The sequence below is a fragment of the Polypterus senegalus genome, chromosome 8, assembly GCF_016835505.1.
Source record: "Polypterus senegalus isolate Bchr_013 chromosome 8, ASM1683550v1, whole genome shotgun sequence".
Taxonomy (NCBI): domain Eukaryota; kingdom Metazoa; phylum Chordata; class Cladistia; order Polypteriformes; family Polypteridae; genus Polypterus; species Polypterus senegalus.
The window spans coordinates 9,616,224-9,641,237 of record NC_053161.1 but is presented as its reverse complement, the minus strand read 5'-3'; the positions used below and the strand labels follow the sequence as shown (position 1 = coordinate 9,641,237).

Sequence of the window (25,014 nt, the reverse complement as noted above, 5' to 3'; positions counted from 1 at the left end):
TAAAGCATAATAGTTTTTACAGACTTCATGAAACAGCGCACCCATAATCTTCTTTCCATAATAGCCTCTCAGCCAGATAAGGGAAAACTTCCCAGTCGAGGCGTCAAATCATCCATCATAGCTATTACAATATTATAATTTAATCTTTAATTTATGTGCATCTGTATTATAATCTGTAGTTGCTACTGTATTAAACAGTAGAAAATAATGGAATGACCAAAAGAATACTTCCCCTGAACCGATATGGACACCCATATATAATGTCTTTATTTTCAAATAACAAATCTTTGGGGTTGATTTTAATTATGGAGTACCTACCAACATCTACACTCGTAAAAATAATGGTTATAAAATGGCACACTTCTGGGTTGTGGGGTTCCTTGTGGACCCATTGGTTGACAAAGCACCATTTCATTCAGGTGAGGATTTTTTACATGCAGAATTGGTTCTTTGGGCTATGAAAATGTTCTGAATATTTGGGCAAAATGGAAATCTTTAATGTATACAAGTAGTTGGCTACCAAGCTAGATACTGACAGATCAGGACAATCTGAACTAAGCCTGTGTGACTGAATACTGTAAGACTGCTTTCAAAATCAGGAGACAAGTGGTATTTCACAAAAATGTTTGTTCATGGTTATTTAATAAAGCTAGAAGTCTACGTGACCATCATCATCAGGTCCTTCCATGAAAACCCTAAATACAAAGAGGACTGTTTGACTAATGTTAGGTAGATTGCCCAGAGGGGACTGGGCGGTCTCGTGGTCTGGAACCCCTACAGATTTTACTTTTTTTCTTCAGCTTTTGGAGTTTTTTTTTGTTTTTTCTGTCCACCCTGGCCATCGGACCTTACTCTTATTCTATGTTAATTAATGTTGACTTATGTTTATTTTTTATTGTGGTCTTCTGTTTCTCTATTCATTTTGTAAAGCACTTTGAGCTACATTTTTTTTGTATGAATATGTGCTATATAAATAAATGTTGATTGATTGATTGATTTATAGAACCTGTTACAGATAAGAGGTTCTTTCTGGATCCTTCATGTGGATGGTTCTTTTGAGAACCAAAAATAGTTGCCCTATGAAATCATTCTGAAGAACAACTTTCTTAGAATGTAGATCACAAGCAAGCATGGAAGATAATTATCATATTTAATGGTAGTTATCTAATGATTTAGTAGTTCATTCAACAGCATAGTAAGATGTTTGAAGGTGAGCCCTGAAGGATCATCAACTGGAGCCACAGGAGGACCCATGAATGTCATGGACTTTCTCTCTTTGGCAGCACAATCTTATTAGTCATGTCTTTTTTTATCTGCTTGGGACTTAGCTCCTGATAGTCAATGTATCATTTTCAAGGACAATTAGACAGACCAGCCTTTTGTATTTCCATCACTATTCTTCCCAGTGCAAAGCCTTGTTATTGCTGATTGTTCTTATCATTTCCTCATTTTTCAGACAAAAAGAATAATCAGATGGATCCCCTTTTTTATCTTCTATCCAGCAGGGTCTTCTTTGCATATCACACCTTACTTATTAAAGAGACCTGGGTTTGCATCCTGTGTCCTCCCTGCATGGAAATTGCACGTTCTCCCCATGTCTGCATGGGTTATTTTGAAAGACCGGTAATCTGGCAACACTAAATGGGCCCTAGTTTGTGTTTGGTGTGTATGTTCATCCTGCTCTCTGTACAGAGTTTGCTCCTGCCTTTCACCCTACGCTAGCTGGGATAAGCTAACCCCCCAATGTACGACCCTGATCTGGTTAGAAAGTGACATGATTTCAATCCATTCAGGGTCACAGGGTATCAGGGCCTTTTCTTACAGCACAGAAACCAATGCTGATTAGGGCAGCAGTCAAACACAAACTCCTCCAATTGCTCACACATTTTAAGGATATCAGTTAGGGAAATATGAAAATCTTTGGGATGTCCCCATGGTAACACACACCCAAACACCTCCATACAGGCAGTCCCAGAGAGTGTGAGGCAGCTAAACCACAGCTCCACCCAGACATGTGTATGGAAAACTAAACCCTGCATTGTCAGCAGTTTGGGATGTTGAGTACACATGATGGTGAGTGACATACTCATATGTTGAAAGTATTAAAGAAGTAAAAAATGAACAGCATACAATATAGGTTAATTAAACAGTTTATTTGTTTTTATTTATTTAAAAGGCCACTCTTTACATTACCACATTTCTCTATTAAAGTGCAGAAGAGACAAAAAGGTAATTGGACGTTTCTAGCAACAAGACTTTGAAAAAAGAAAGGCTTACTTGTTTTACAAAGAAGTGAATTATATAATACATTGGCCAATGACCGAAATTATTAACACATCTGAGGTACAGCACTCTAGTGAAGTCTCAGTTAAAAATTAAAAAAAAAATCAAATGGTATCTATCTACATTCATTTTTACATTAAAAAGAGCTTTAATATGAAATTTTGAATGATCTGTTTTTCCAGGGTTTGACTGAAATCCAGTTTAGACTGCAGTCTTCAAGCACGTGTACCACAGATGTACTAAGTTTACACAGCAGACATGGTTTCCTTTTTTTTTTTTTTTTTTTAGAAAATCTAAGCATTATTACAACAGAAAAAAAAAAAAAAAAAAAAACAGCCCCAATAAAAATTAAGCTCTAAACTGAATAAACACTAAGGAAGGTCGCCTAAGGATTACATGTGCCTAAAGCCCTCCTTTACCAATACTGAAAACAATCAGTAAGAATAAAAAACTATTGCTCTAAGCTTGTTAATGCAAACTTAAAGAATTATCTGCAGACTTTAATTGCTGTTACTATTAGTTTGAAATGTGATTACATTATCCATACAAAAATAGTTCTCCTTTTATAAACACAACCAACCACTCATTTTCTGATTCTTTCCAGATCACAGCAAATCTTTGATTTCATGCTATTGTATTGCATGTGTGAGCCTCTAGAGAGTAAAAGAACTATGCTCAATAAAAGTTTATTTATGTACAAACTCTGAGAAAAACAAAAAAGCATATATCATATTTACAAATTTTATTCTTTCTTTGGCGATACTGCTAATTCTACTTTAGGGAGTTTCAAGCTTGCCTTTGTTCCACTGTCACTACTTGATGTTGATGAGACACGAGACTTTTTAGAGGACAGTGAAACTCCACTACCTTGCGCTTTCCCCGACTCCTCGTCACTAAATGTCACTTCGTAGGATCCCTTGGATTTAGAGCCAAAACCTCCAAAGGTGCCAAATTTAAGCTTGCTTTTCTTTCCTTTCACTTTACCTCCTTCCATGACTAGCCCCCCTGCCTCAGCTTCAAGGTGACCTGTGGGGGAGGACGGACTAGCTAAGTCGGGATCATCACTAAGTGAGGATGATCGATGTCTGTGTTTTTTGAATAAATCTAATGAGGCAGATTTTGACTTAGGTGAAATTGGGCCGCCCACCTCTCCTTCTAGACCCATTGACAGTTTAGAGCCTTTCATTTCAACAGAACCTGAGCTACCTTTCAAGCCTTTTGCACCACTCCCTCCACCTGATATATCCAGTTCTGCACCATCTGTGCTAATATCAGGTGCACTGCCCTTGGCCTTCGATTTTTGAAAGAACTTTGGCATTTTCATTTTTGACTTTCCTCCACTCTTGACTTCAGCTCCTTTGACCTCAATTACAGGAAGTTGCCCACTCACTTTGGTGCCTTTAATATCTATACCTGCCATGCCCTCACCTTTCAATTCAGTTTTTTTCTTCTGACCTGCTTCTATGCCCATCTGCATCTCTGCAGAACCTACATCAACTGCCTTTTCTTGTCCTCCTGCTGTAAACATGGGCAGCTTCAATTTTGGAATAGCAAGATCAAACCCACCAACATCTACATCTACACCTGGAACACTTATATCAACTTTCTGCCCTTTGAACCCCCCTTCAATGCTAGGGCCTGATAGACCAACTTTTGGACCTGACAAGTGAGGTTGTTCCATTCCAAAACCTCCTTTAACACCACCAGATACCTCAAGTTCAGGACCAGACAATTGGGGAGCAGAAATATTTACAGAGGGACCTTTTATTTCTGCTCCAAGGTTTTTCGTCTTTACATCACCCGAAATATCAAAGTCTCCTTTTACTTTCGGACTTTTCAACTTTATGTCAGAATCAGGTTTAGTCAGTGAAATACCAAATGATGGCATTTTAAATTTGCCACCTTTCAATTCGGCATCAGATTCAATCTTGAGATCAGGTGCACTGACACTTACATTTCCCTCTGGAACAGTCACAGCACTTTGAACCTGTGGACCAGATAAGGTTCCTTTTGGACTTTTTACATTCAAGTCAAGTTCTGGGCCTTCCAGTTTAGAACCACCAAAACCCTTGATTCCAAATGAAGGCAGTTTAATATTAGGACCAGTAAATTTTCCATCAGGACCTTCAACATCTATGTCAGGCTTGTGGACCTCTACTTTTGGAGCTTTAACTTCCCCTGAACCGTCAAGGTCTCCTTTGACTTTGGGGCCTTTGAGGTTAAGATCCAAATCTGGGCCAGATATTTTTGGAACATTTATATCTAATGTTGGCATTTTAACCTTAGGGCCTTTGATTTTTCCTTCTGGACCTGCAATGTTCATGTTGGGGCCCTCAATATCAATCTTTGGTCCTTTCATGTTTCCAGAAACATCAAGGCCTGTGTCAGTCTGTAAATTTGGAATCTGAGCATCCCCAGACATATTAAGATCTCCTTTGACTTTGGGCCCCTTAAGGTTAATATCTAAATCTGGAAGCGATATCTTCGGCGCTTTAATGTCTGCCTTTGGCAGCTTGATTTTAGGACCTTTTATCTTGCCATCAATATCAAAATCTGCTCCTTTAACTTCAATACTAGGCTCTCCTAACTCTCCAGACAATTTTGGAGTCTCAATGTCTATTTTTGGACCTTTCAGCTTAATATCACATCCTGTTTCTAGTTTTGGACCCTTAAAACTGACATCGGGAGCATCCATTTTCAAATCAAGACCTGGCGCTGTGATGTCTCCTTCAAGTTTTGGTGCAGACATATCTCCCTTTACTTTAGGTCCTTTCAGGTTAATATCAAAATCACCCATTTTTAACTTGGGACCTTTGCCTTTGACATTAGGACCCTCAATATCTGGTGTGTGTATGTCAGTTTTAATACTTGCTGATGGCAATTCAATGTCAGGTGTTTTTATGTCCCCTTCAATTTTGGGCCCTGAAATATATGCATCACCTTTTACTTTTGGTGATTTTATGTCAAATTCAACATCAGGAAAATTGATTTTGCCAAAAAAAGCCTTCTTTCCTTTTGTAGGTTTTAAATGAACATCCGGGGTGTCAAAAGTGATGTCGGCATCAGGTGATTTTAAATCAATACTAGCATCAGGCTTTTTGACTTTGGTCTTCATTTTTGGCATCTTAAATTTTCCTTTCTTCCCTTTAATGTCAACATCAAGATCAGGGCTGTCAACACTGATGTCAGCTTCAGCCGTTGGTATTTCAGCAGAGCGAGATTTCATGTCCGCCTTAGGACCTTTGAAGCCAAATCCAAATTTTGGCTTTTTTACCTTTGGCATTTTAATATCTGGACCTTCAATATTAACATCAGGAGCACTGAAATTTACATCGGCACTTGGTCCCTTAAGATCTACATTAGGACTTTTAACCTTCAGGTCACCTTCAACTTTGGGACCAGAAAGTTTGAGGTCTGCTGAAGGCACACTTGCATCAAATTCAGGTCCTTCCACAGATGGCCCAGATATGCCAAATTTAGGGAGCTTCAGTTTTGGGAGATGCAAATCCAAACCTTCACTGTTAATATCTGGAGAGTCAATATCAACATCTCCTTTTAGCTTTGGACCTTTCAGGTTAAGGTCAATATCAGGCATTGATATCTTCGGTCCTGTTATTGTAGGCATTTTTAATTTCGGTCCTTTGATTTTCCCCTCAGGTCCTTCTATATCAACATCAAGCCCTTTAATATCACCTTCAATTGCTGGCCCAGCTATGGCAATATCTCCTTTAGGTAAGTTCACATCTACATCGGGACCTTCAAATTTAGGTCCCTTTATTCCAAACTTTGGCATTTTAAATTTTGGCTTCTTGAATCCGCCTTCGGGTCCTTCAATATCAACATCTGGTCCTTCGATATTCAAATCAGGTCCCTTAATGTCTACTTTTGGAGCTTGAATATCACCTTCAATCTTAGGAGCTGAAGCATTTATATCTCCCTTTAGTTTTGGTCCTTTAAAATTAAGATCTATATCAGGCATAGAGATATTTGGTCCTGAAATTTTAGGCATTTTGAATTTCGGCCCCTTTATTTTACCCTCGGGTCCTTCAATGTCAACATCTGGGCCTTCAATGTCTCCTTCTACTTTGGGGCCTGTGACATCCATGTCTCCCTTAAGCTTGGGCCCTTTAAGATTGAAATCCATGTGAGGCATTTTTATATTTGGGCCAGAAATTGCTGGCATCTTGAATTTGGGACCTTTAATTTTTCCTTCTGGGCCCTCAATGTCAATGTGAGGACCCTCAATTTCACCTTCAATCTTTGGGCCAGATATATCAATATCTCCTTTAGGTAAGTTCACATCTACATCGGGACCTTCAAATTTAGGTCCCTTTATTCCAAACTTCGGCATTTTCAATTTTGGCATTTTGAATCCACCTTCAGGTCCTTCAATATCAAGATCTGGTCCTTCAATGTTCACATTAGGTCCTTTAATGTCTACTTTTGGAGCATGAATGTCACCTTCAACCTTAGGAACTGACATATCAACATCTCCCTTTAATTTTGGTCCTTTCAGATTCAGGTCTATATCAGGCATGGAGATGTTTGGGCCAGAAATTTTGGGCATTTTGAATTTTGGCCCCTTTAATTTACCATCAGGTCCCTCAATGTCAACATCAGGACCTTCAATTCCTCCTTCAACCTTAGGACCAGTAACATCCATGTCTCCTTTAAGTTTGGGTCCTTTAAGATTGAAATCCATGCTGGGCATTTTTATATTTGGGCCAGAAATTGTTGGCATCTTGAGTTTGGGACCTTTTATTTTTCCTTCTGGGCCCTCAATCTCAGGTCCCTCAATTTCCCCTTCTATCTTTGGACCAGAGACATCTATGTCTGCTTTAGGCAAATTCATATCAATATCTGGACCTCCTACTTTAGGTCCTTTGGCTCCAAATTTAGGCAGTTTGAATTTGGGCATTTTAAATCCACCTTCAGGTCCTTCAATGTTAACATCTGGTCCTTCAATACTCATATCAGGTCCTTTAATATCCACTTTTGGTGCATGAAGGTCACCTTCAATTTTTGGAACTGAAACATCAACATCTCCTTTTAATTTTGGTCCTTTCAAATTAAGGTCTATGTCAGGCATGGATATGTTCGGGCCTGAAATTTTGGGCATTTTGAATTTTGGTCCCTTAATTTTACCTTCAGGTCCTTCAATGTCTATATCAGGGCCTTCAATGCCTCCTTCTACTTTAGGACCAGTAACATCCATGTCTCCCTTAAGCTTGGGCCCTTTAAGGTTGAAATCCATGTGGGGCATTTTTATATTTGGGCCAGAAATGTGTGGCATCTTGAATTTGGGACCTTTCATTTTTCCTTCTGGGCCCTCAATCTCAGGTCCTTCTATTTCACCTTCTATCTTTGGACCAGAGACATCAATATCTGCTTTAGGAAAGCTCAAATCTATATCTGGACCTTCAACTTTGGGCCCCTTTACTCCAAACTTGGGTATTTTAAATTTGGGCATTTTGAATCCACCTTCAGGTCCTTCAATGTTAACATCTGGTCCTTCAATATTCATATCAGGTCCTTTAATATCCACTTTTGGTGCATGAAGGTCACCTTCAATTTTTGGAACTGAAACATCAATATCTCCTTTTGATTTTGGTCCTTTCAGATTAAGATCTATGTCAGGCATGGATATGTTTGGCCCTGAAATTTTGGGCATTTTGAATTTTGGCCCCTTTATTTTACCCTCAGGTCCTTCAATGTCAACATCAGGGCCTTCAATGCCTCCTTCTACTTTAGGACCAGTAACATCCATGTCTCCCTTAAGCTTGGGGCCTTTAAGATTGAAATCCATGTGGGGCATTTTTATATTTGGACCAGAAATGTTTGGCATCTTAAATTTGGGACCTTTAATTTTTCCTTCTGGGCACTCAATGTCAGGTCCCTCAAGTTCACCTTCTATCTTTGGACTGGAGACATCAATATCTGCTTTAGGTAAGTTCACATCTATATCTGGACCTTCAAATTTGGGTCCCTTTACTCCAAACTTAGGTATTTTCAGTTTTGGCATTTTGAATCCACCTTCAGGTCCTTCAATGTCAACATCTGGTCCTTCAATATTCAAATCAGGTCCTTTAATATCCACTTTTGGTGCATGAAGGTCACCTTCAATTTTTGGAACAGAAACATCAACATCTCCTTTTAATTTTGGTCCTTTCAGATTAAAATCTATGTCAGGCATGGATATGTTTGGCCCTGAAATTTTGGGCATTTTGAATTTTGGCCCCTTAATTTTACCCTCAGGTCCTTCAATGTCAATATCAGGACCTTCAATGCCTCCTTCTACTTTAGGACCAGTAACATCCATGTCTCCCTTAAGCTTGGGCCCTTTCAGATTGAAATCCATGTGGGGCATTTTTATATTTGGGCCAGAAATATGTGGCATCTTGAATTTGGGGCCTTTTATTTTTCCTTCTGGGCCCTCAATCTCAGGACCTTCTATTTCACCTTCTATGTTTGGACCAGAGACATCAATATCTGCTTTAGGTAAGTTCACATCTATATCTGGACCTTCAAATTTGGGCCCCTTTACTCCAAACTTAGGCAATTTAAATTTGGGCATTTTGAATCCACCTTCAGGTCCTTCAATGTTAACATCTGGTCCTTCAATATTCATATCAGGTCCTTTAATATCCACTTTTGGTGCATGAAGGTCACCTTCAATTTTTGGAACTGAAACATCAACATCACCTTTTAATTTTGGTCCTTTCAGATTAAGATCTATGTCAGGCATGGATATGTTTGGTCCTGAAATTTTGGGCATTTTGAATTTTGGCCCCTTTATTTTACCCTCAGGTCCTTCAATGTCAATATCAGGACCTTCAATGCCTCCTTCTACTTTAGGACCAGTAACATCCATGTCTCCCTTAAGCTTGGGCCCTTTCAGATTGAAATCCATGTGGGGCATTTTTATATTTGGCCCAGAAATATGTGGCATCTTGAATTTGGGGCCTTTTATTTTTCCTTCTGGGCCCTCAATCTCAGGACCTTCTATTTCACCTTCTATGTTTGGACCAGAGACATCAATATCTGCTTTAGGTAAGTTCACATCTATATCTGGACCTTCAAATTTGGGCCCCTTTACTCCAAACTTAGGCAATTTAAATTTGGGCATTTTGAATCCACCTTCAGGTCCTTCAATGTTAACATCTGCTCCTTCAATATTCATATCAGGTCCTTTAATATCCACTTTTGGTGCATGAAGGTCACCTTCAATTTTTGGAACTGAAACATCAACATCACCTTTTAATTTTGGTCCTTTCAGGTTAAGATCTATGTCAGGCATGGATATGTTTGGCCCTGAAATTTTGGGCATTTTGAATTTTGGCCCCTTTATTTTACCCTCAGGTCCTTCAATGTCAACATGTGGACTTTCAATGTCCCCTTCAAGCTTAGGACCAGTAACATCCATGTCTCCCTTGAGCTTGGGCCCTTTAAGATTGAAATCCAAGTGGGGCATTTTTATATTTGGTCCAGAAATTGTTGGCATCTTGAATTTGGGACCTTTAATTTTTCCTTCTGGGCACTCAATGTCAGGTCCCTCAAGTTCACCTTCTATCTTTGGACCTGATAGATCAATTTCTGCTTCAGGCAAGTTCACATCAATATCTGGACCTTCAACTTTAGGTCCCTTTACTCCAAACTTAGGCAATTTAATTTTTGGCATTTTGAATCCACCTTCAGGTCCTTCAATGTTAAAATCTGGTCCTTCAATATTCATACCAGGTCCTTTAATATCCACCTTTGGTGCATGAATGTCACCTTCCAATTTAGGAACTGAAACATCAACATCTCCTTTCAATTTTGGTCCTTTCAGATTCAGGTCTATATCAGGCATAGAGATGTTCGGCCCTGAAATTTTGGGCATTTTGAATTTTGGCCCCTTAATTTTACCCTCAGGTCCTTCAATGTCAACATCAGGTCCTTCAATGTCTCCTTCTATTTTAGGTCCTGTAATATCCATATCTCCTTTAAGCTTGGGCCCTTTCAGATTGAAATCCATGTGGGGCATTTTTATATTTGGGCCAGAAATGTGTGGCATCTTGAATTTGGGACCCTTTATTTTTCCTTCTGGGCCCTCAATGTCAAGTCCCTCAATTTCACCTTCTAGCTTTGGACCAGATAGATCAATATCTGCTTTAGGTAAGTTCACATCTATATCTGGACCTTCAAATTTGGGCCCCTTTACTCCAAACTTAGGTATTTTTAATTTGGGCATTTTGAATCCACCTTCAGGTCCCTCAATGTTAACATCTGGTCCTTCAATATTCATATCAGGTCCTTTAATATCCACTTTTGGTGCATGAAGGTCACCTTCAATCTTAGGTGCTGAAACATCAAAGTCTCCTTTTAGTTTTGGTCCTTTAAGATTAAGATCTATATCAGGCATGGAGATGTTTGGTCCTGAAATTTTGGGCATTTTGAACTTAGGCCCCTTTATTTTACCCTCAGGTCCTTCAATGTCAACATCTGGGCCTTCAATGTCTCCTTCAAGTTTAGGACCTGTAACATCCATGTCTCCTTTAAACTTGGGCCCTTTAAGATTGAAATCCATGCTGGGCATTTTTATATTTGGGCCAGTAATTGTAGGCATTCTAAATTTGGGACCTTTTATTTTTCCATCTGGGCCTTCAATGTCAATATCAGGTCCTTGAATTCCCCCTTCCATCTTTGGACCAGATACATTAATATCTGCTTTGGGTAAATTCATATCTACATCTGGGCCTTCAACTTTAGGGCCTTTCATTCCAAACGTGGGCATTTTGAATTTAGGCATTTTAAATCCTCCTTCATGTCCTTCAATATCGATGCCTGGTCCTTCAATATTCATATCTGGTCCTTTAAAATCTACTTTTGGAGCATGAATGTCACCTTCAATTTTAGGAACAGAAACATTTACATCTCCCTTTAATTTTGGGCTTTTAAGATTGAGGTCAATATCAGGCATAGAGATGTTAGGTCCTGAAATTTTGGGCATTTTGAATTTTGGCCCCTTTATTTTGCCTTCAGGTCCTTCAATATCAACATCTGGTCCGTCAATGTCTCCTTCTAGTTTAGGTCCTTTGAGATTTAAATCCATGCTTGGCATTTTTATATTTGGAGCAGAAATTGTTGGCATCTTAAATTTGGGCCCTTTTATTTTTCCTTCAGGGCCTTCAATGTCAATGTTAGGTCCCTCAATTTCACCATGTATACTTGGATCAGGCAGGTCAATATGTGCTTTAGGCAGGTTCACATCTATATCTGGACCTTCAATATTCGGACCCTTGATTCCAAGCTTTGGCATCTTTAATTTTGGCATTTTAAATCCACCCTCTGGACCTTCAATGCCGACACCTGGTCCTTTAATATCTCCTTCTACAGTTGGAACAGAAATGTCCATGTCTCCCTTTAATTTTGGGCCTTTTAGATTAAAGTCAATATTGGGCATAGATATATTTGGTCCAGATATTGTTGGCATTTTAAACTTAGGTCCTTTAATTTTACCCTCAGGTCCTTCAATATCAACATCTGGCCCTTCCATCTCCACTTTAGGCCCTTTGATATCACCTTCAACTGTTGGACCAGTAACATCAACATTTGCTTTAGGCAGATTTACATCTACACTTGGGCCTTCAATTGTAGAGCTTTTAAATCCAAATTTTGGCATTTTAAATTTGGGCATTTTGAAACCTCCCTCATGTCCTTTGATGTCAATATCTGGCCCTTCAAGATCAGGTGTTTTGATGTCAAGTTTTGGAGATTTTATATCACCCTCAATCTTGGGACTTGAAATATCGGCTTCTCCTTTTAGCTTTGGGCTCTTCACATTAAATTCCACATCAGGCATTGATATCTTGGGCATCTTGAACTTTGGACCTTTAATTTTAGCATCTGGGCTCTCAATTTCCACATCAGGCCCTTCAATATCAACCACTGGGCTCCTTATGTCACCTTCGATTTTTGGGCTAGATAAATTTATATCTCCTTTAGGCAGTTTTACATCAATATCTGGGCTTTCAGCCTTAGAACCTTTAAAGCCAAATTTTGGCATTTTGAATTTGGGCTTTTTAAAACCACCCTCATGGCCTTTCACATCAAAAGTTGGTGAACTTATACTCATATCTGGACCTTTGACATCTAGCTTTGGAGATTTTATATCACCTTCTAACTTTGGCCCTGAAACATTCATGTCACCTTCTATTTTTGGAATAGAAAAGTCTGCTTTTGGTAATTTTACATCTATATCTGGGCCTTCAAGTTTAGGGCCTTTCATTCCAAACTTGGGCATTTTAAATTTGGGCATTTTAAATCCTCCTTCTGGTGCTTCAATGTCAACATCTGGCCCTTCAATGTCAATCTTGGGTCCTTTAATATCTCCCTCTATCTTGGGAACTGAAACATCCACATCACCTTTCAGTTTTGGACCTTTCAGGTTGAGGTCAATATCAGGCATTGAAATCTTTGGACCAGAAATTGATGGCATTTTGAATGTAGGGCCCTTGATTTTACCATCAGGTCCCCCAATATCAACATCTGGCCCTTCAATGTCAACCTTCGGTCCTTCAAAATCTCCCTCTATCTTTGGAACTGAAACATCCACATCACCCTTTAGTTTTGGACCTTTCAAGTTGAGATCAATATCGGGCATCGAAATCTTTGGTGCAGAAATTTTTGGCATTTTGAATTTAGGGCCCTTGATTTTACCTTCAGGTCCTTCAATGTCAACATCTGGCCCTTCAATGTCAACCTTGGGTCCTTTGAAATCTCCCTCTATCTTTGGAACTGACACATCCACATCACCCTTTACTTTGGGGCCTTTCAGGTTGAAGTCAATATCAGGCATTGAAATCTTTGGAGCAGAAATTGATGGCATTTGGAATTTAGGTCCCTTGATTTTGCCTTCAGGTCCCTCAATGTCAACATCTGGCCCTTCAATGTCAACCTTGGGTCCTTTAATATCTCCCTCTATCTTGGGAACTGAAACATCCACGTCACCCTTTAGTTTTGGACCTTTCAGGTTGAGATCAATATCAGGCATCGAAATCTTTGGTGCAGAAATTTTTGGCATTTTGAATTTCGGACCTTTGATTTTACCTTCGGGTCCCTCAATGTCAACATCTGGCCCTTCAATGTCAATCTGGGGTCCTTTGATATCTCCCTCTATCTTGGGAACTGAAACATCCACATCACCCTTTAGTTTTGGACCTTTCAAGTTGAGATCAATATCAGGCATTGAAATCTTTGGTGCAGAAATTTTTGGCATTTTGAATTTAGGGCCCTTGATTTTACCTTCGGGTCCTTCAATGTCAACATCTGGCCCTTCAATGTCAACCTTGGGTCCTTTGATATCTCCCTCTATCTTTGGAACTGACACATCCACATCACCCTTTACTTTCGGGCCTTTCAGGTTGAAGTCAATATCAGGCATAGAAATCTTTGGAGCAGAAATTGATGGCATTTGGAATTTAGGGCCCTTGATTTTGCCTTCAGGTCCTTCAATGTCAACATCTGGCCCTTCAATGTCAACCTTGGGTCCTTTAATATCTCCCTCTATCTTGGGAACTGAAACATCCACGTCACCCTTTAGTTTTGGACCTTTCAGGTTGAGATCAATATCAGGCATCGAAATCTTTGGTGCAGAAATTTTTGGCATTTTGAATTTCGGACCTTTGATTTTACCTTCGGGTCCTTCAATGTCAATATCTGGCCCTTCAATGTCAACCTTGGGTCCTTTGATATCTCCCTCTATCTTGGGAACTGAAACATCCACATCACCCTTTAGTTTTGGACCTTTCAGGTTGAGATCAATATCAGGCATCGAAATCTTTGGTGCTGAAATTTTTGGCATTTTGAATTTAGGGCCCTTGATTTTACCTTCGGGTCCTTCAATGTCAACATCTGGCCCTTCAATGTCAACCTTGGGTCCTTTGATATCTCCCTCTATCTTTGGAACTGACACATCCACATCACCCTTTACTTTGGGGCCTTTCAGGTTGAAGTCAATATCAGGCATAGAAATCTTTGGAGCAGAAATTGATGGCATTTGGAATTTAGGGCCCTTGATTTTGCCTTCAGGGCCTTCAATGTCAACATCTGGCCCTTCAATGTCAACTTTGGGTCCTTTAATATCTCCCTCTATCTTGGGAACTGAAACATCCACATCACCCTTTAGTTTTGGACCTTTCAGGTTGAGATCAATATCAGGCATCGAAATCTTTGGTGCAGAAAATTTTGGCATTTTGAATTTCGGACCTTTGATTTTACCTTCGGGTCCCTCAATGTCAACATCTGGCCCTTCAATGTCAACCTTGGGTCCTTTGATATCTCCCTCTATCTTGGGAACTGAAACATCCACATCACCCTTTAGTTTTGGACCTTTCAGATTGAGATCAATATCAGGCATCGAAATCTTTGGTGCAGAAATTTTGGGCATTTTGAATTTAGGGCCCTTGATTTTACCTTCGGGTCCTTCAATGTCAACATCTGGCCCTTCAATGTCAACCTTGGGTCCTTTGATATCTCCCTCTATCTTTGGAACTGACACATCCACATCACCCTTTACTTTGGGGCCTTTCAGGTTGAAGTCAATATCAGGCATTGAAATCTTTGGAGCAGAAATTGATGGCATTTGGAACTTAGGGCCCTTGATTTTGCCTTCAGGTCCTTCAATGTCAACATCTGGACCTTCAATGTCAACCTTGGGTCCTTTGATATCTCCCTCTATCTTGGGAACTGAAACATCCACATCACTCTTTAGTTTTGGACCTTTCAGATTGAGATCAATATCAGGCATCGAAATCTTTGGTGCAGAAAATTTTGGCATTTTGAATTTCGGACCTTTGATTTTACCTTCGGGTCCTTCAATGTCAACATCTGGCCCTTCAATGTCAACCTTGGGTCCTTTGATATCTCCCTCTACCTTTGGAACTGACACATCCACATCACCCTTTACTTTGGGGCCTTTCAGGTTGAAGTCAATATTAGGCATAGAAATCTTTGGAGCAGAAATTGATGGCATTTGGAACTTAGGGCCCTTGATTTTGCCTTCAGGTCCTTCAATGTCAACATCTGGCCCTTCAATGTCAACCTTGGGTCCTTTGATATCTCCCTCTATCTTGGGAACTGAAACATCCACATCACCCTTTAGTTTTGGACCTTTCAGGTTGAGATCAATATCAGGCATCGAAATCTTTGGTGCAGAAATTTTGGGCATTTTGAATTTAGGGCCCTTGATTTTGCCTTCAGGGCCTTCAATGTCAACATCTGGGCCTTCAATGTCAACTTTGGGTCCTTTAATATCTCCCTCTATCTTTGGAACTGACACATCCACATCACCCTTTACTTTGGGGCCTTTCAAGTTGAAGTCAAAATCAGGCATTGAAATCTTTGGAGCAGAAATTGATGGCATTTGGAATTTAGGGCCCTTGATTTTGCCTTCAGGGCCTTCAATGTCAACATCTGGCCCTTTAATGTCAACCTGGGGTCCTTTAATATCTCCCTCTATCTTGGGAACTGTAACATCCACATCACCCTTTAGTTTTGGAGCTTTCAGGTTGAGATCAATATCAGGCATCGAAATCTTTGGTGCAGAAAATTTGGGCATTTTGAATTTAGGGCCCTTGATTTTGCCTTCAGGGCCTTCAATGTCAACATCTGGGCCTTCAATGTCAACTTTGGGTCCTTTAATATCTCCCTCTATCTTTGGAACTGACACATCCACATCACCCTTTACTTTGGGGCCTTTCAAGTTGAAGTCAAAATCAGGCATTGAAATCTTTGGAGCAGAAATTGAAGGCATTTGGAATTTAGGGCCCTTGATTTTGCCTTCAGGGCCTTCAATGTCAACATCTGGCCCTTTAATGTCAACCTGAGGTCCTTTAATATCTCCCTCTATCTTGGGAACTGAAACATCCACGTCACCCTTTAGTTTTGGACCTTTCAGGTTAAGATCAATATCAGGCATCGAAATCTTTGGTGCAGAAATTTTTGGCATTTTGAATTTAGGGCCCTTGATTTTGCCTTCAGGGCCTTCAATGTCAACATCTGGGCCTTCAATGTCAACTTTGGGTCCTTTAATATCTCCCTCTATCTTGGGAACTGAAACATCCATATCACCCTTTAGATTTGGACCTTTCAGGTTGAGATCAATATCAGGCATAGAAATCTTTGGTGCAGAAAATTTTGGCATTTTGAATTTAGGGCCCTTGATTTTGCCTTCAGGTCCTTCAATGTCAATATCTGGGCTTTCAATGTCAACTTTGGGTGCTTTAACATCTCCCTCTATCTTTGGAACTGACACATCCACATCACCCTTTACTTTGGGGCCTTTCAGGTTGAAGTCAATATCAGGCATTGAAATCTTTGGTGCAGAAATTGTTGGCATTTGGAATTTAGGGCCCTTCATTTTGCCTTCAGGGCCTTCAATGTTAACATCTGGCCCTTCAATATCAACCTTGGGTCCTTTGATATCTCCCTCTATCTTTGGAACTGACACATCCACATCACCCTTTACTCTGGGGCCTTTCAGGTTGAAGTCAATATCAGGCATTGAAATCTTTGGAGCAGAAATTGATGGAATTTGGAATTTAGGGCCCTTGATTTTGCCTTCAGGTCCGTCAATGTCAACATCTGGCCCTTCAATATCTCCCTCTATCTTGGGAACTGAAACATCCACATCACCCTTTAGTTTTGGACCTTTCAGGTTGAGATCAATATCAGGCATTGAAATCTTTGGTGCAGAAAATTTTGGCATTTTGAATTTAGGGCCTTTGATTTTACCTTCGGGTCCTTCAATGTCAACATCTGGCCCTTCAATGTCAACCTTGGGTCCTTTGATATCTCCCTCTATCTTTGGAACTGACACATCCACATCACCCTTTACTTTGGGGCCTTTCAGGTTGAAGTCAATATCAGGCATAGAAATCTTTGGAGCAGAAATTGATGGCATTTGGAACTTAGGGCCCTTGATTTTGCCTTCAGGTCCTTCAATGTCAACATCTGGACCTTCAATGTCAACCTTGGGTCCTTTGATATCTCCCTCTATCTTTGGAACTGAAACATCCACATCACCCTTTAGTTTTGGACCTTTCAGATTGAGATCAATATCAGGCATTGAAATCTTTGGTGCAGAAATTTTGGGCATTTTGAATTTAGGGCCCTTGATTTTACCTTCGGGTCCTTCAATGTCAACATCTGACCCTTCAATGTCAACCTTGGGTCCTTTGATATCTCCCTCTATCTTTGGAACTGACACATCCACATCACCCTTTACTTTGGGGCCTTTCAGGTTGAAGTCAATATCAGGCATTGAAATCTTTGGAGCAGAAATTGATGGCATTTGGAACTTAGGGCCCTTGATTTTGCCTTCAGGTCCTTCAATGTCAACATCTGGCCCTTCAATGTCAACCTTGGGTCCTTTGATATCTCCCTCTATCTTGGGAACTGAAACATCCACATCACCCTTTAGTTTTGGACCTTTCAGATTGAGATCAATATCAGGCATCGAAATCTTTGGTGCAGAAAATTTTGGCATTTTGAATTTAGGGCCTTTGATTTTACCTTCGGGTCCTTCAATGTCAACATCTGGCCCTTCAAAGTCAACCTTAGGTCCTTTCAAATCACCTTCTATGTTTGGTCCAGAAATAGCAATATCACCCTTAGGTAGGCTTACGTCTAATTCTGGGCATTCTACTTTAGGTCCTTTAAATCCAAACTTTGGCATTTTTATTTTGGGCATTTTAAAACCACCTTCTGGACCTTCAATATCAATGTCTGGCCCTTGAAAATTCAAATTGGGGCTCTCTATTTCTGCTTTAGGAGCTTTAATGTCACCTTCTATTTTCACACCAGACACATCCATGTTCCCTTTTGGTAATTTTACATCTATATCGGGGCCTTCAAGTTTAGGGTCTTTCATTCCAAATTTTGGCATTTTGAACTTTGGCATTTTGAATCCTCCCTCAGGTCCTTCAATGTTAACATCTGGTCCTTCAATATTCATATCAGGTCCTTTAATATCTACTTTTGGTGCATGAATGTCACCTTCAATTTTTGGAACTGAAACATCTCCTTTTAATTTTGGTCCTTTCAGGTTAAGGTCTATGTCGGGCATAGAGATGTTTGGACCGGAAATCTTAGGCATTTTGAATTTTGGACCTTTAATTTTTCCTTCAGGACCCTCAATGTCAATATCTGGACACTCAATATCAACAGTTGATGATTTAATATCTCCTTCTACCTTTGGAACAGAAATATCCATGTCTCCCTTTAATTTTGGACCTTTCAGGTTGAGATCAATATCAGGCATGGAAATCTTTGGTGCAGAGATTGTTGGCATTTTGAAGCTAGGGCCCTTGATTTTGCCTTCAGGTCCTTCAATGTCAACTTCAGGCCGTCCAATGGCAGCCTTAGGTCCTTTAATATCACCTTCAATGCTTGGACCAGAAATATTAATATCACCCTTTGGTAGGCTGACATCTACTTCTGGACCTTCTACTTTAGGCCCTTTAAATCCAAACGTTGGCATTTTCAATTTGGGCATTCTGAAGCCACCATCTGGGCCTTCAATATCAATGTCTGGTCCTTGAATGTTCAAATTGGGGCCCTCTATGTCTGCTTCTGGAACTTTTATGTCACCTTCCATTTTCAGGACAGACATATCCAGGTGTGCTTTGGGTAATTTTACATCTACATCAGGGCCCTCAATTTTAGGTCCTTTTGCTCCAATTGTTGGCATTTTGAACTTTGGACCCTTTACTTTACCTTCAGGCCCTTCAATGTCAACTTCTGGTCCTTCAATGTCAACATTTGGCACTTTAATGTCACCCTCTATCTTTGGAACAGAAACATCCACATCTCCTTTTAGCTTTGGACCTTTAATGTTAAAATCAACATCTGGCATGGACATCTTTGGTGCAGAAACTGTAGGCATTTTGATCTTGGGTCCTTTGATTTTACCTTCAGACCCTTCAACATCAACATGTGGAACTTTCATATCAGCTTCTATGCTTGGCCCAGAAACATCAATTTCTCCCTTTGGAAGTTTTGCGTCTATATCTGGACCTTCAATTTTGGGCCCCTTCATTCCAAATTTGGGCATTTTGAATTTGGGCAATTTGAACCCTCCCTCTGTTGTTTCAAAATCGGTGCCAGGCCCTTCTATTTTCACTTCTGGGCCCTTAATATCTACTTTTGGAGCTTTAATGTCTCCTTCAATTTTAGGGGCATGAATAGTAACAGCCTCTTTAGGTAACTTTACATCTACATCTGGGCCTTCAAGTTTTGGCCCTTTCATTCCAAATTTAGGCATTCGAAGTTTTGGCATTTTGAATCCACCTTCATTTCCTTCTATGTCAATCTCAGGTGCCTCAATATTCATCTCAGTGTCCCTTATGTCTACTTTTGGTGTTTTAATGTCACCTTCAACTTTTGGACCTGAAACTTTAATATCTCCTTTTGGTGATTTAACATTGATATCTGGTACTTCCGTTTTAGGGCCTTTCATACCAAATTTAGGCATTTTGAATCTGGGGAGTTTAAATCCACCTTCACTTGCTTCAACGTCAATATCAGGCTTCTCAATATTAATTTCTGGACCCTTTATATCTATATTTGAAGTTTTAATATCACTTTCAATCTTTGGAACAGAAATATCCACATCTCCTTTAACCTTTGGCCCTTTCAGATTGAGATCTATATCAGGCATGGAGATCTTTGGTGCTGATATTGTAGGCATTTTGAATGTCGGTCCTTTGACTTTGCCATCTGGTCCTTCTATTTCAACTTCTGGACCTTCAATGTCAACCTTAGGTGCTTTGATATCACCCTCTATCTTTGGGACAGAAACATCCATATCTCCTTTAATCTTTGGCCCTTTCAGATTGAGATCTACATCAGGCATGGAGATCTTTGGTGCCGATATTTTAGGCATTTTGAATGTTGGTCCTTTGACTTTGCCACCTGGTCCTTCTATTTCAACTTCTGGACCTTCAATGTCAACCTTTGGTGCTTTGATATCACCCTCTATCTTTGGGACAGAAACATCCATATCTCCTTTAATCTTTGGCCCTTTCAGATTGAGATCTATATCAGGCATGGAGATCTTTGGTGCCGATATTTTAGGCATTTGGAATTTCGCTCCTTTGATTTTACCATCTGGTCCTTCTATTTCAACTTCTGGACCTTCAATATCAACCTTTGGTGCTTTGATATCACCCTCTATCTTTGGAACTGAAACATCAACATCTCCCTTTAACTTCGGACCTTTCAAGTTAAGGTCTATATCAGGCATGGAGATCTTTGGTGCAGATACTACAGGCATTTTAAATTTGGGTCCCTTAATTTTGCCTTCAGGTCCTTCAATTTCCATATCTGGCACTTCAACCTTTGGTGCTTTGATATCACTTTCTGCACTTGGACCAGAAATGTCAATGTTACCTTTAGGGAGCTTTACTTCTAATTCTGGGCTTTCAACTTTAGGTCCTTTCATTCCAAATTTAGGTACTTTGAATTTTGGCATTTTAAAACCACCTTCTGCACTTTCAACGTTAACATCGGGAGCATCCATTTTCACATCTGGACCCTTTACCTCTAGCTTTGGAGCTTTAATGTCACCCTCAATCATTGGGCCATGGATGTCAATGCCCCGTTGTGGTATCTGCACATCTATATCTGGACCTTCTATTTTAGGTCCTTTGATTCCAAATTTAGGCATTTTCATTTTGGGGATCTTGAATCCACCTTCTGTTATTTCAGTGTCAACATTTAGCCCCTCAACATTCACATCTGGACTTTTAATGTCTATCTTCGGACCCTTCATATCACCCTCCACCTTAGGCATTGAGACATCCACATCACCCTTTAGTTTTGGGCCTTTCAGGTTAAAGTCAACATCGGGCATTGCAATTTTTGGTGAAGATATGGTAGGCATTTTCATTCCAGGGCCTTTGACTTTACCATCTGGCCTTTTAATGTCAACATCTGGTCCTTCAAAGTCAATATTTGGTGCTTTGACATAACCCTCTATCTTTGGAACAGAAACATCCATATCTCCTTTAATCTTTGGCCCTTTCAAGTTGATATCTATATCAGGCACAGAAATATTTGGTGCAGATATTGTAGGCATTTTAAATTTGGGTCCCTTGATTTTTCCTTCAGGTCCTTCAATATCCACATCTGGTACTTCAATGCCAACTTTTGGAGCTTTGATATCACCTTGTAGGCTTGGACCAGAAATGTCAGTATCACCTTTAGGAAGCTTTACTTCTAATTCTGGACTGTCAACTTTAGGTCCTTTCATTCCAAATGTAGGCATTTTAATTTTTGGCATTCTGAACCCCCCTTCTTCACTTTCAATGTTAATATCCAGAGCTTCCATTTTTACATCTGGACATTTTACATCTACCTTTGGAGATTTGATGTCACCCTCAAGTTTTGGGCCATGGATGTCAAAGTCTCCTTTTGGTATCTTCACATCTATATCTGGACCTTCTATTTTAGGTCCTTTGACTCCAAATGTAGGTATTTTCACTTTGGGCATTTTGAACCCACCCTCTGCTATCTCAGTGTCAATGGTAGGGCCCTTAACATTTACCTCTGGACTTTTAATGTCTATCTTTGGACCTTGAATATCACCCTCCATTTTCGGGATGGAAACATCCACATCTCCCTTTAGTTTTGGGCCTTTCATGTTAAAGTCAACATCAGGCATTGTAATTCTTGGTGCAGATATGGTAGGCATTTTCAATCCAGATCCTTTAATTTTACTCCCTGGTCCTTCAACTTCTGGCCCTTTAATGCCAATTTTTGGAGCTTTGAGATCGCCTTCTACCATTGGAACAGAATCATCCAAGTCTCCTTTAATCTTTGGCCCTTTCAGATTGAGATCTATGTCAGGCATGGAGACTTTAGGTGCAGATATTGTAGGCATTTTAAATATGGGTCCCTTAATTTTACCTTCAGGTCCTTCCATTTTAACATCTGGCACCTCAATGTCAACCTTTGGAGCTCTGATATTGCCTTCTACATTTGGAACAGATATGTCACCCTTAGGGAGCTGTATTTCTAATTGTGGGGTCTCAACTGTGGTTCCTTTTATTCCAAATTTGGGCATTTTGAAACCCCCTTTTGCACTTTCGATGTTCACAGCAGGAACATCCATTTTCACATCGGGACCCTTTGCATCTAACCTTGGAGCTTTAATGCCACCTTCAATCTCTGGGCCATGGATGGTAATGTCTCCTTTTTTCATCTTCACATCTATATCTGGACTTTCTATTTTAGGTCCTTTGATTCCAAATGTCGGCATTTTCACGGTGGGCATTTTGAACCCACCCTCTGCTATCTCAGTGTCAATGGCTGGGCCTTCAATATTTACATCTTGACTTTTAATGTCTATCTTTGGACCTTTAATGTCACCCTTCACCAATGCTGGCATTCTGAATCCACCTTCTGGACCTGCAATTCCAGTTTCAGGGCCTCCTATTTTCATTTTATCTACTTTTATATCTACATTAGGCACTTTAATATCACCATGAATTTTTGGAGTGGAAATTTTGGACACTTTTAATCCACCTTCCATTGCTTCAGTATCTATTTTGGGGATCTCAACATTCATATTACCTCCTTGCATCTCCACATTTGGAATTGTAATACTCCTTTCAGTGCTTGAAATTGTTGGAATTGTAACTGTGGCATCTGAGTGCCCCATAATTGCAATATTTCCAGTACTAATATTAGAATCATCAATATCCACTTTTCCTCTAGGTAGTTTTACATCAACATTTGGGGCATGAATTGTGTATCCTTTAATACCAATTTTAGGAACAGTAGTTCCTGTTTGTGACCTTTTAATGTCAATATTAGATCCCCCAGTAGTCATGGCAGGACCTTTAATGCCTAATTCTGGACGTGCAATGTCTGTTTTCATGCCAGAAGCTGAGATTTTCGATGATGACATTTCTGAGACATTAAAGGATGGTCCTTTAATTCTGGCCGAGGACTCTTGAACTTTAACCTCTAGGTTTTTAATGTCACCTTCTGTCTTAGGTAAAGCAAAACCTTCTTTGACATTAATACTTATATCTTTAAGCGAAATATCTCCTGAGTGTGCTGGAGCACCTGGTCCTTTAACATTGATTTCTGATGACGAAATTATTTTATCTGAAACTTTAATATCAGCAGTTGAAAAAGTAGATGTCACTGAAACTTTAGATCCCTTTGTATCAATTATTCCTCCATGAATATCTCCCCCTGACACAGTAAATTCTGTTGATTTTGACTTGTCTTCAGTATCCTTAGAACCACTGCTGATATGGTAGGTTCCCAGATTTACACTGCTATCACTTTGCATCTTTGGATCTTTTATGGCAGATTTTACTTGAGGCATTGTCACATCCATTTTACTGCTTCCTTTGCCTCCAGAAAGTTCATATGAAATCAAACCAATTTTGCCTTTATGCCCTTCAATGGCGATTCCAGGACTGTGTATATCACCACTAAGACTTTTAGCATTTGCAGTCATTTCTGGTAACGAGACAGTAATATCATGTTCACTTTGTTTGGATTTTTGTATGTCTGCAGAGGGCATGTCTATAGTGCCTCCTTTAGTGGTATATCTGAATGTTTCAGTCACTGTAACTTTTCCACCAGGGACTCTAGTGTCACTGTCGGTGGAGACTCGTGAAATATTGAATCCAATGTTTGATCCAGCAAAATCAGCACTGCCATCTGGCCCATGTACATTAGATTCAGATATCTGAATTCCAGGAACTGAGAATTTCATCGATTTGCCATCTAATCCTTCTATACTGTGACCACCAACATCTGTTTTAAATGTTGAGCTTCTAATTTCTCTGATGCCACTTCCTTCCAGGCGAATATTTGACCTTCCTCGAGTGTCTAAACTTTTTTCTATAATTGTCTTTCCTCCAAGGTTGATTTGGGGGATGCTGGTTTTAGAAACTGAAAATTTTGTGTCAATATCCATTGCTGAGCTTTCTGATCCTTCCCGTCTTGGAACTTTGACTTTGAACTCCGGACTAGTAACATCAACATCTTTAGATCCAGACACATCAACCGTGTACGTTGTAACTTTTCGTGTCACTGTGATGGTACTGCTATGTCTTTCACTCTGTGAATCAGGACTTTCTGTCAAATCTTCAGACTTCAGTCGTGGTTTAATCTTCTTTGTGTATAGACGCCTGTAATCTTCATCATCCCCACTCTAAGGTAAAAGTGTGAAATGAAAAGAGGTTTTTTGAGTCAAATAATCTGGCATAAAGCTTTGTACTATTCTTTACGCACACCAACATTATAATACAATTTTGACAAAATTATTACTTTTATCAAAATATTGTCATTTAAAACCTCAGTGTGTACTGACACCTTCTTTCTCAATCAAAATAATTAATTACATAACAGAAATGTATTATATGCAATACCTCAAAATATTTTTACTGTGCGCTTCTTCAAGATTTGATCCTTGCTTTAATTTTTACGCATGGAAGTTTAAAATATTAATTTTCAATTATTTTTGTAATGAGAGTTCTCAGCAATTTAGTAGCAAAACGATTCTGTGCTTCCAATAAATACAATAGGATAATGTATCTAACTGGAAATAATAAATAAAAGAAGCAAGAAATATTTGTCAGTAGTTGGCATTTGCTTCAGAATGTAAAAGCTATAATATTTCCAGTAAATGAGTATGAACAAGAGTGAAATAATGTGAGGCACAGGAGA

General features: G+C 39.6%; 1 protein-coding gene across 2 annotated transcripts in view; it reads right to left on the bottom strand.

The window, feature by feature from the left end:
* Positions 1-2,134: 2,134 nt before the first annotated feature.
* ahnak (AHNAK nucleoprotein) overlaps positions 2,135-25,014 on the bottom strand; it is a 71,272-nt gene continuing 48,392 nt past the window's right edge. For both annotated transcript variants that reach the window (XM_039760700.1, XM_039760701.1), the window contains one exon: positions 2,135-24,499. In XM_039760700.1, coding sequence (XP_039616634.1) covers positions 3,026-24,499 — 21,474 coding nt within the window. In that variant the 3' untranslated portion in view covers positions 2,135-3,025. The remainder of the gene's footprint in view (positions 24,500-25,014) is intronic.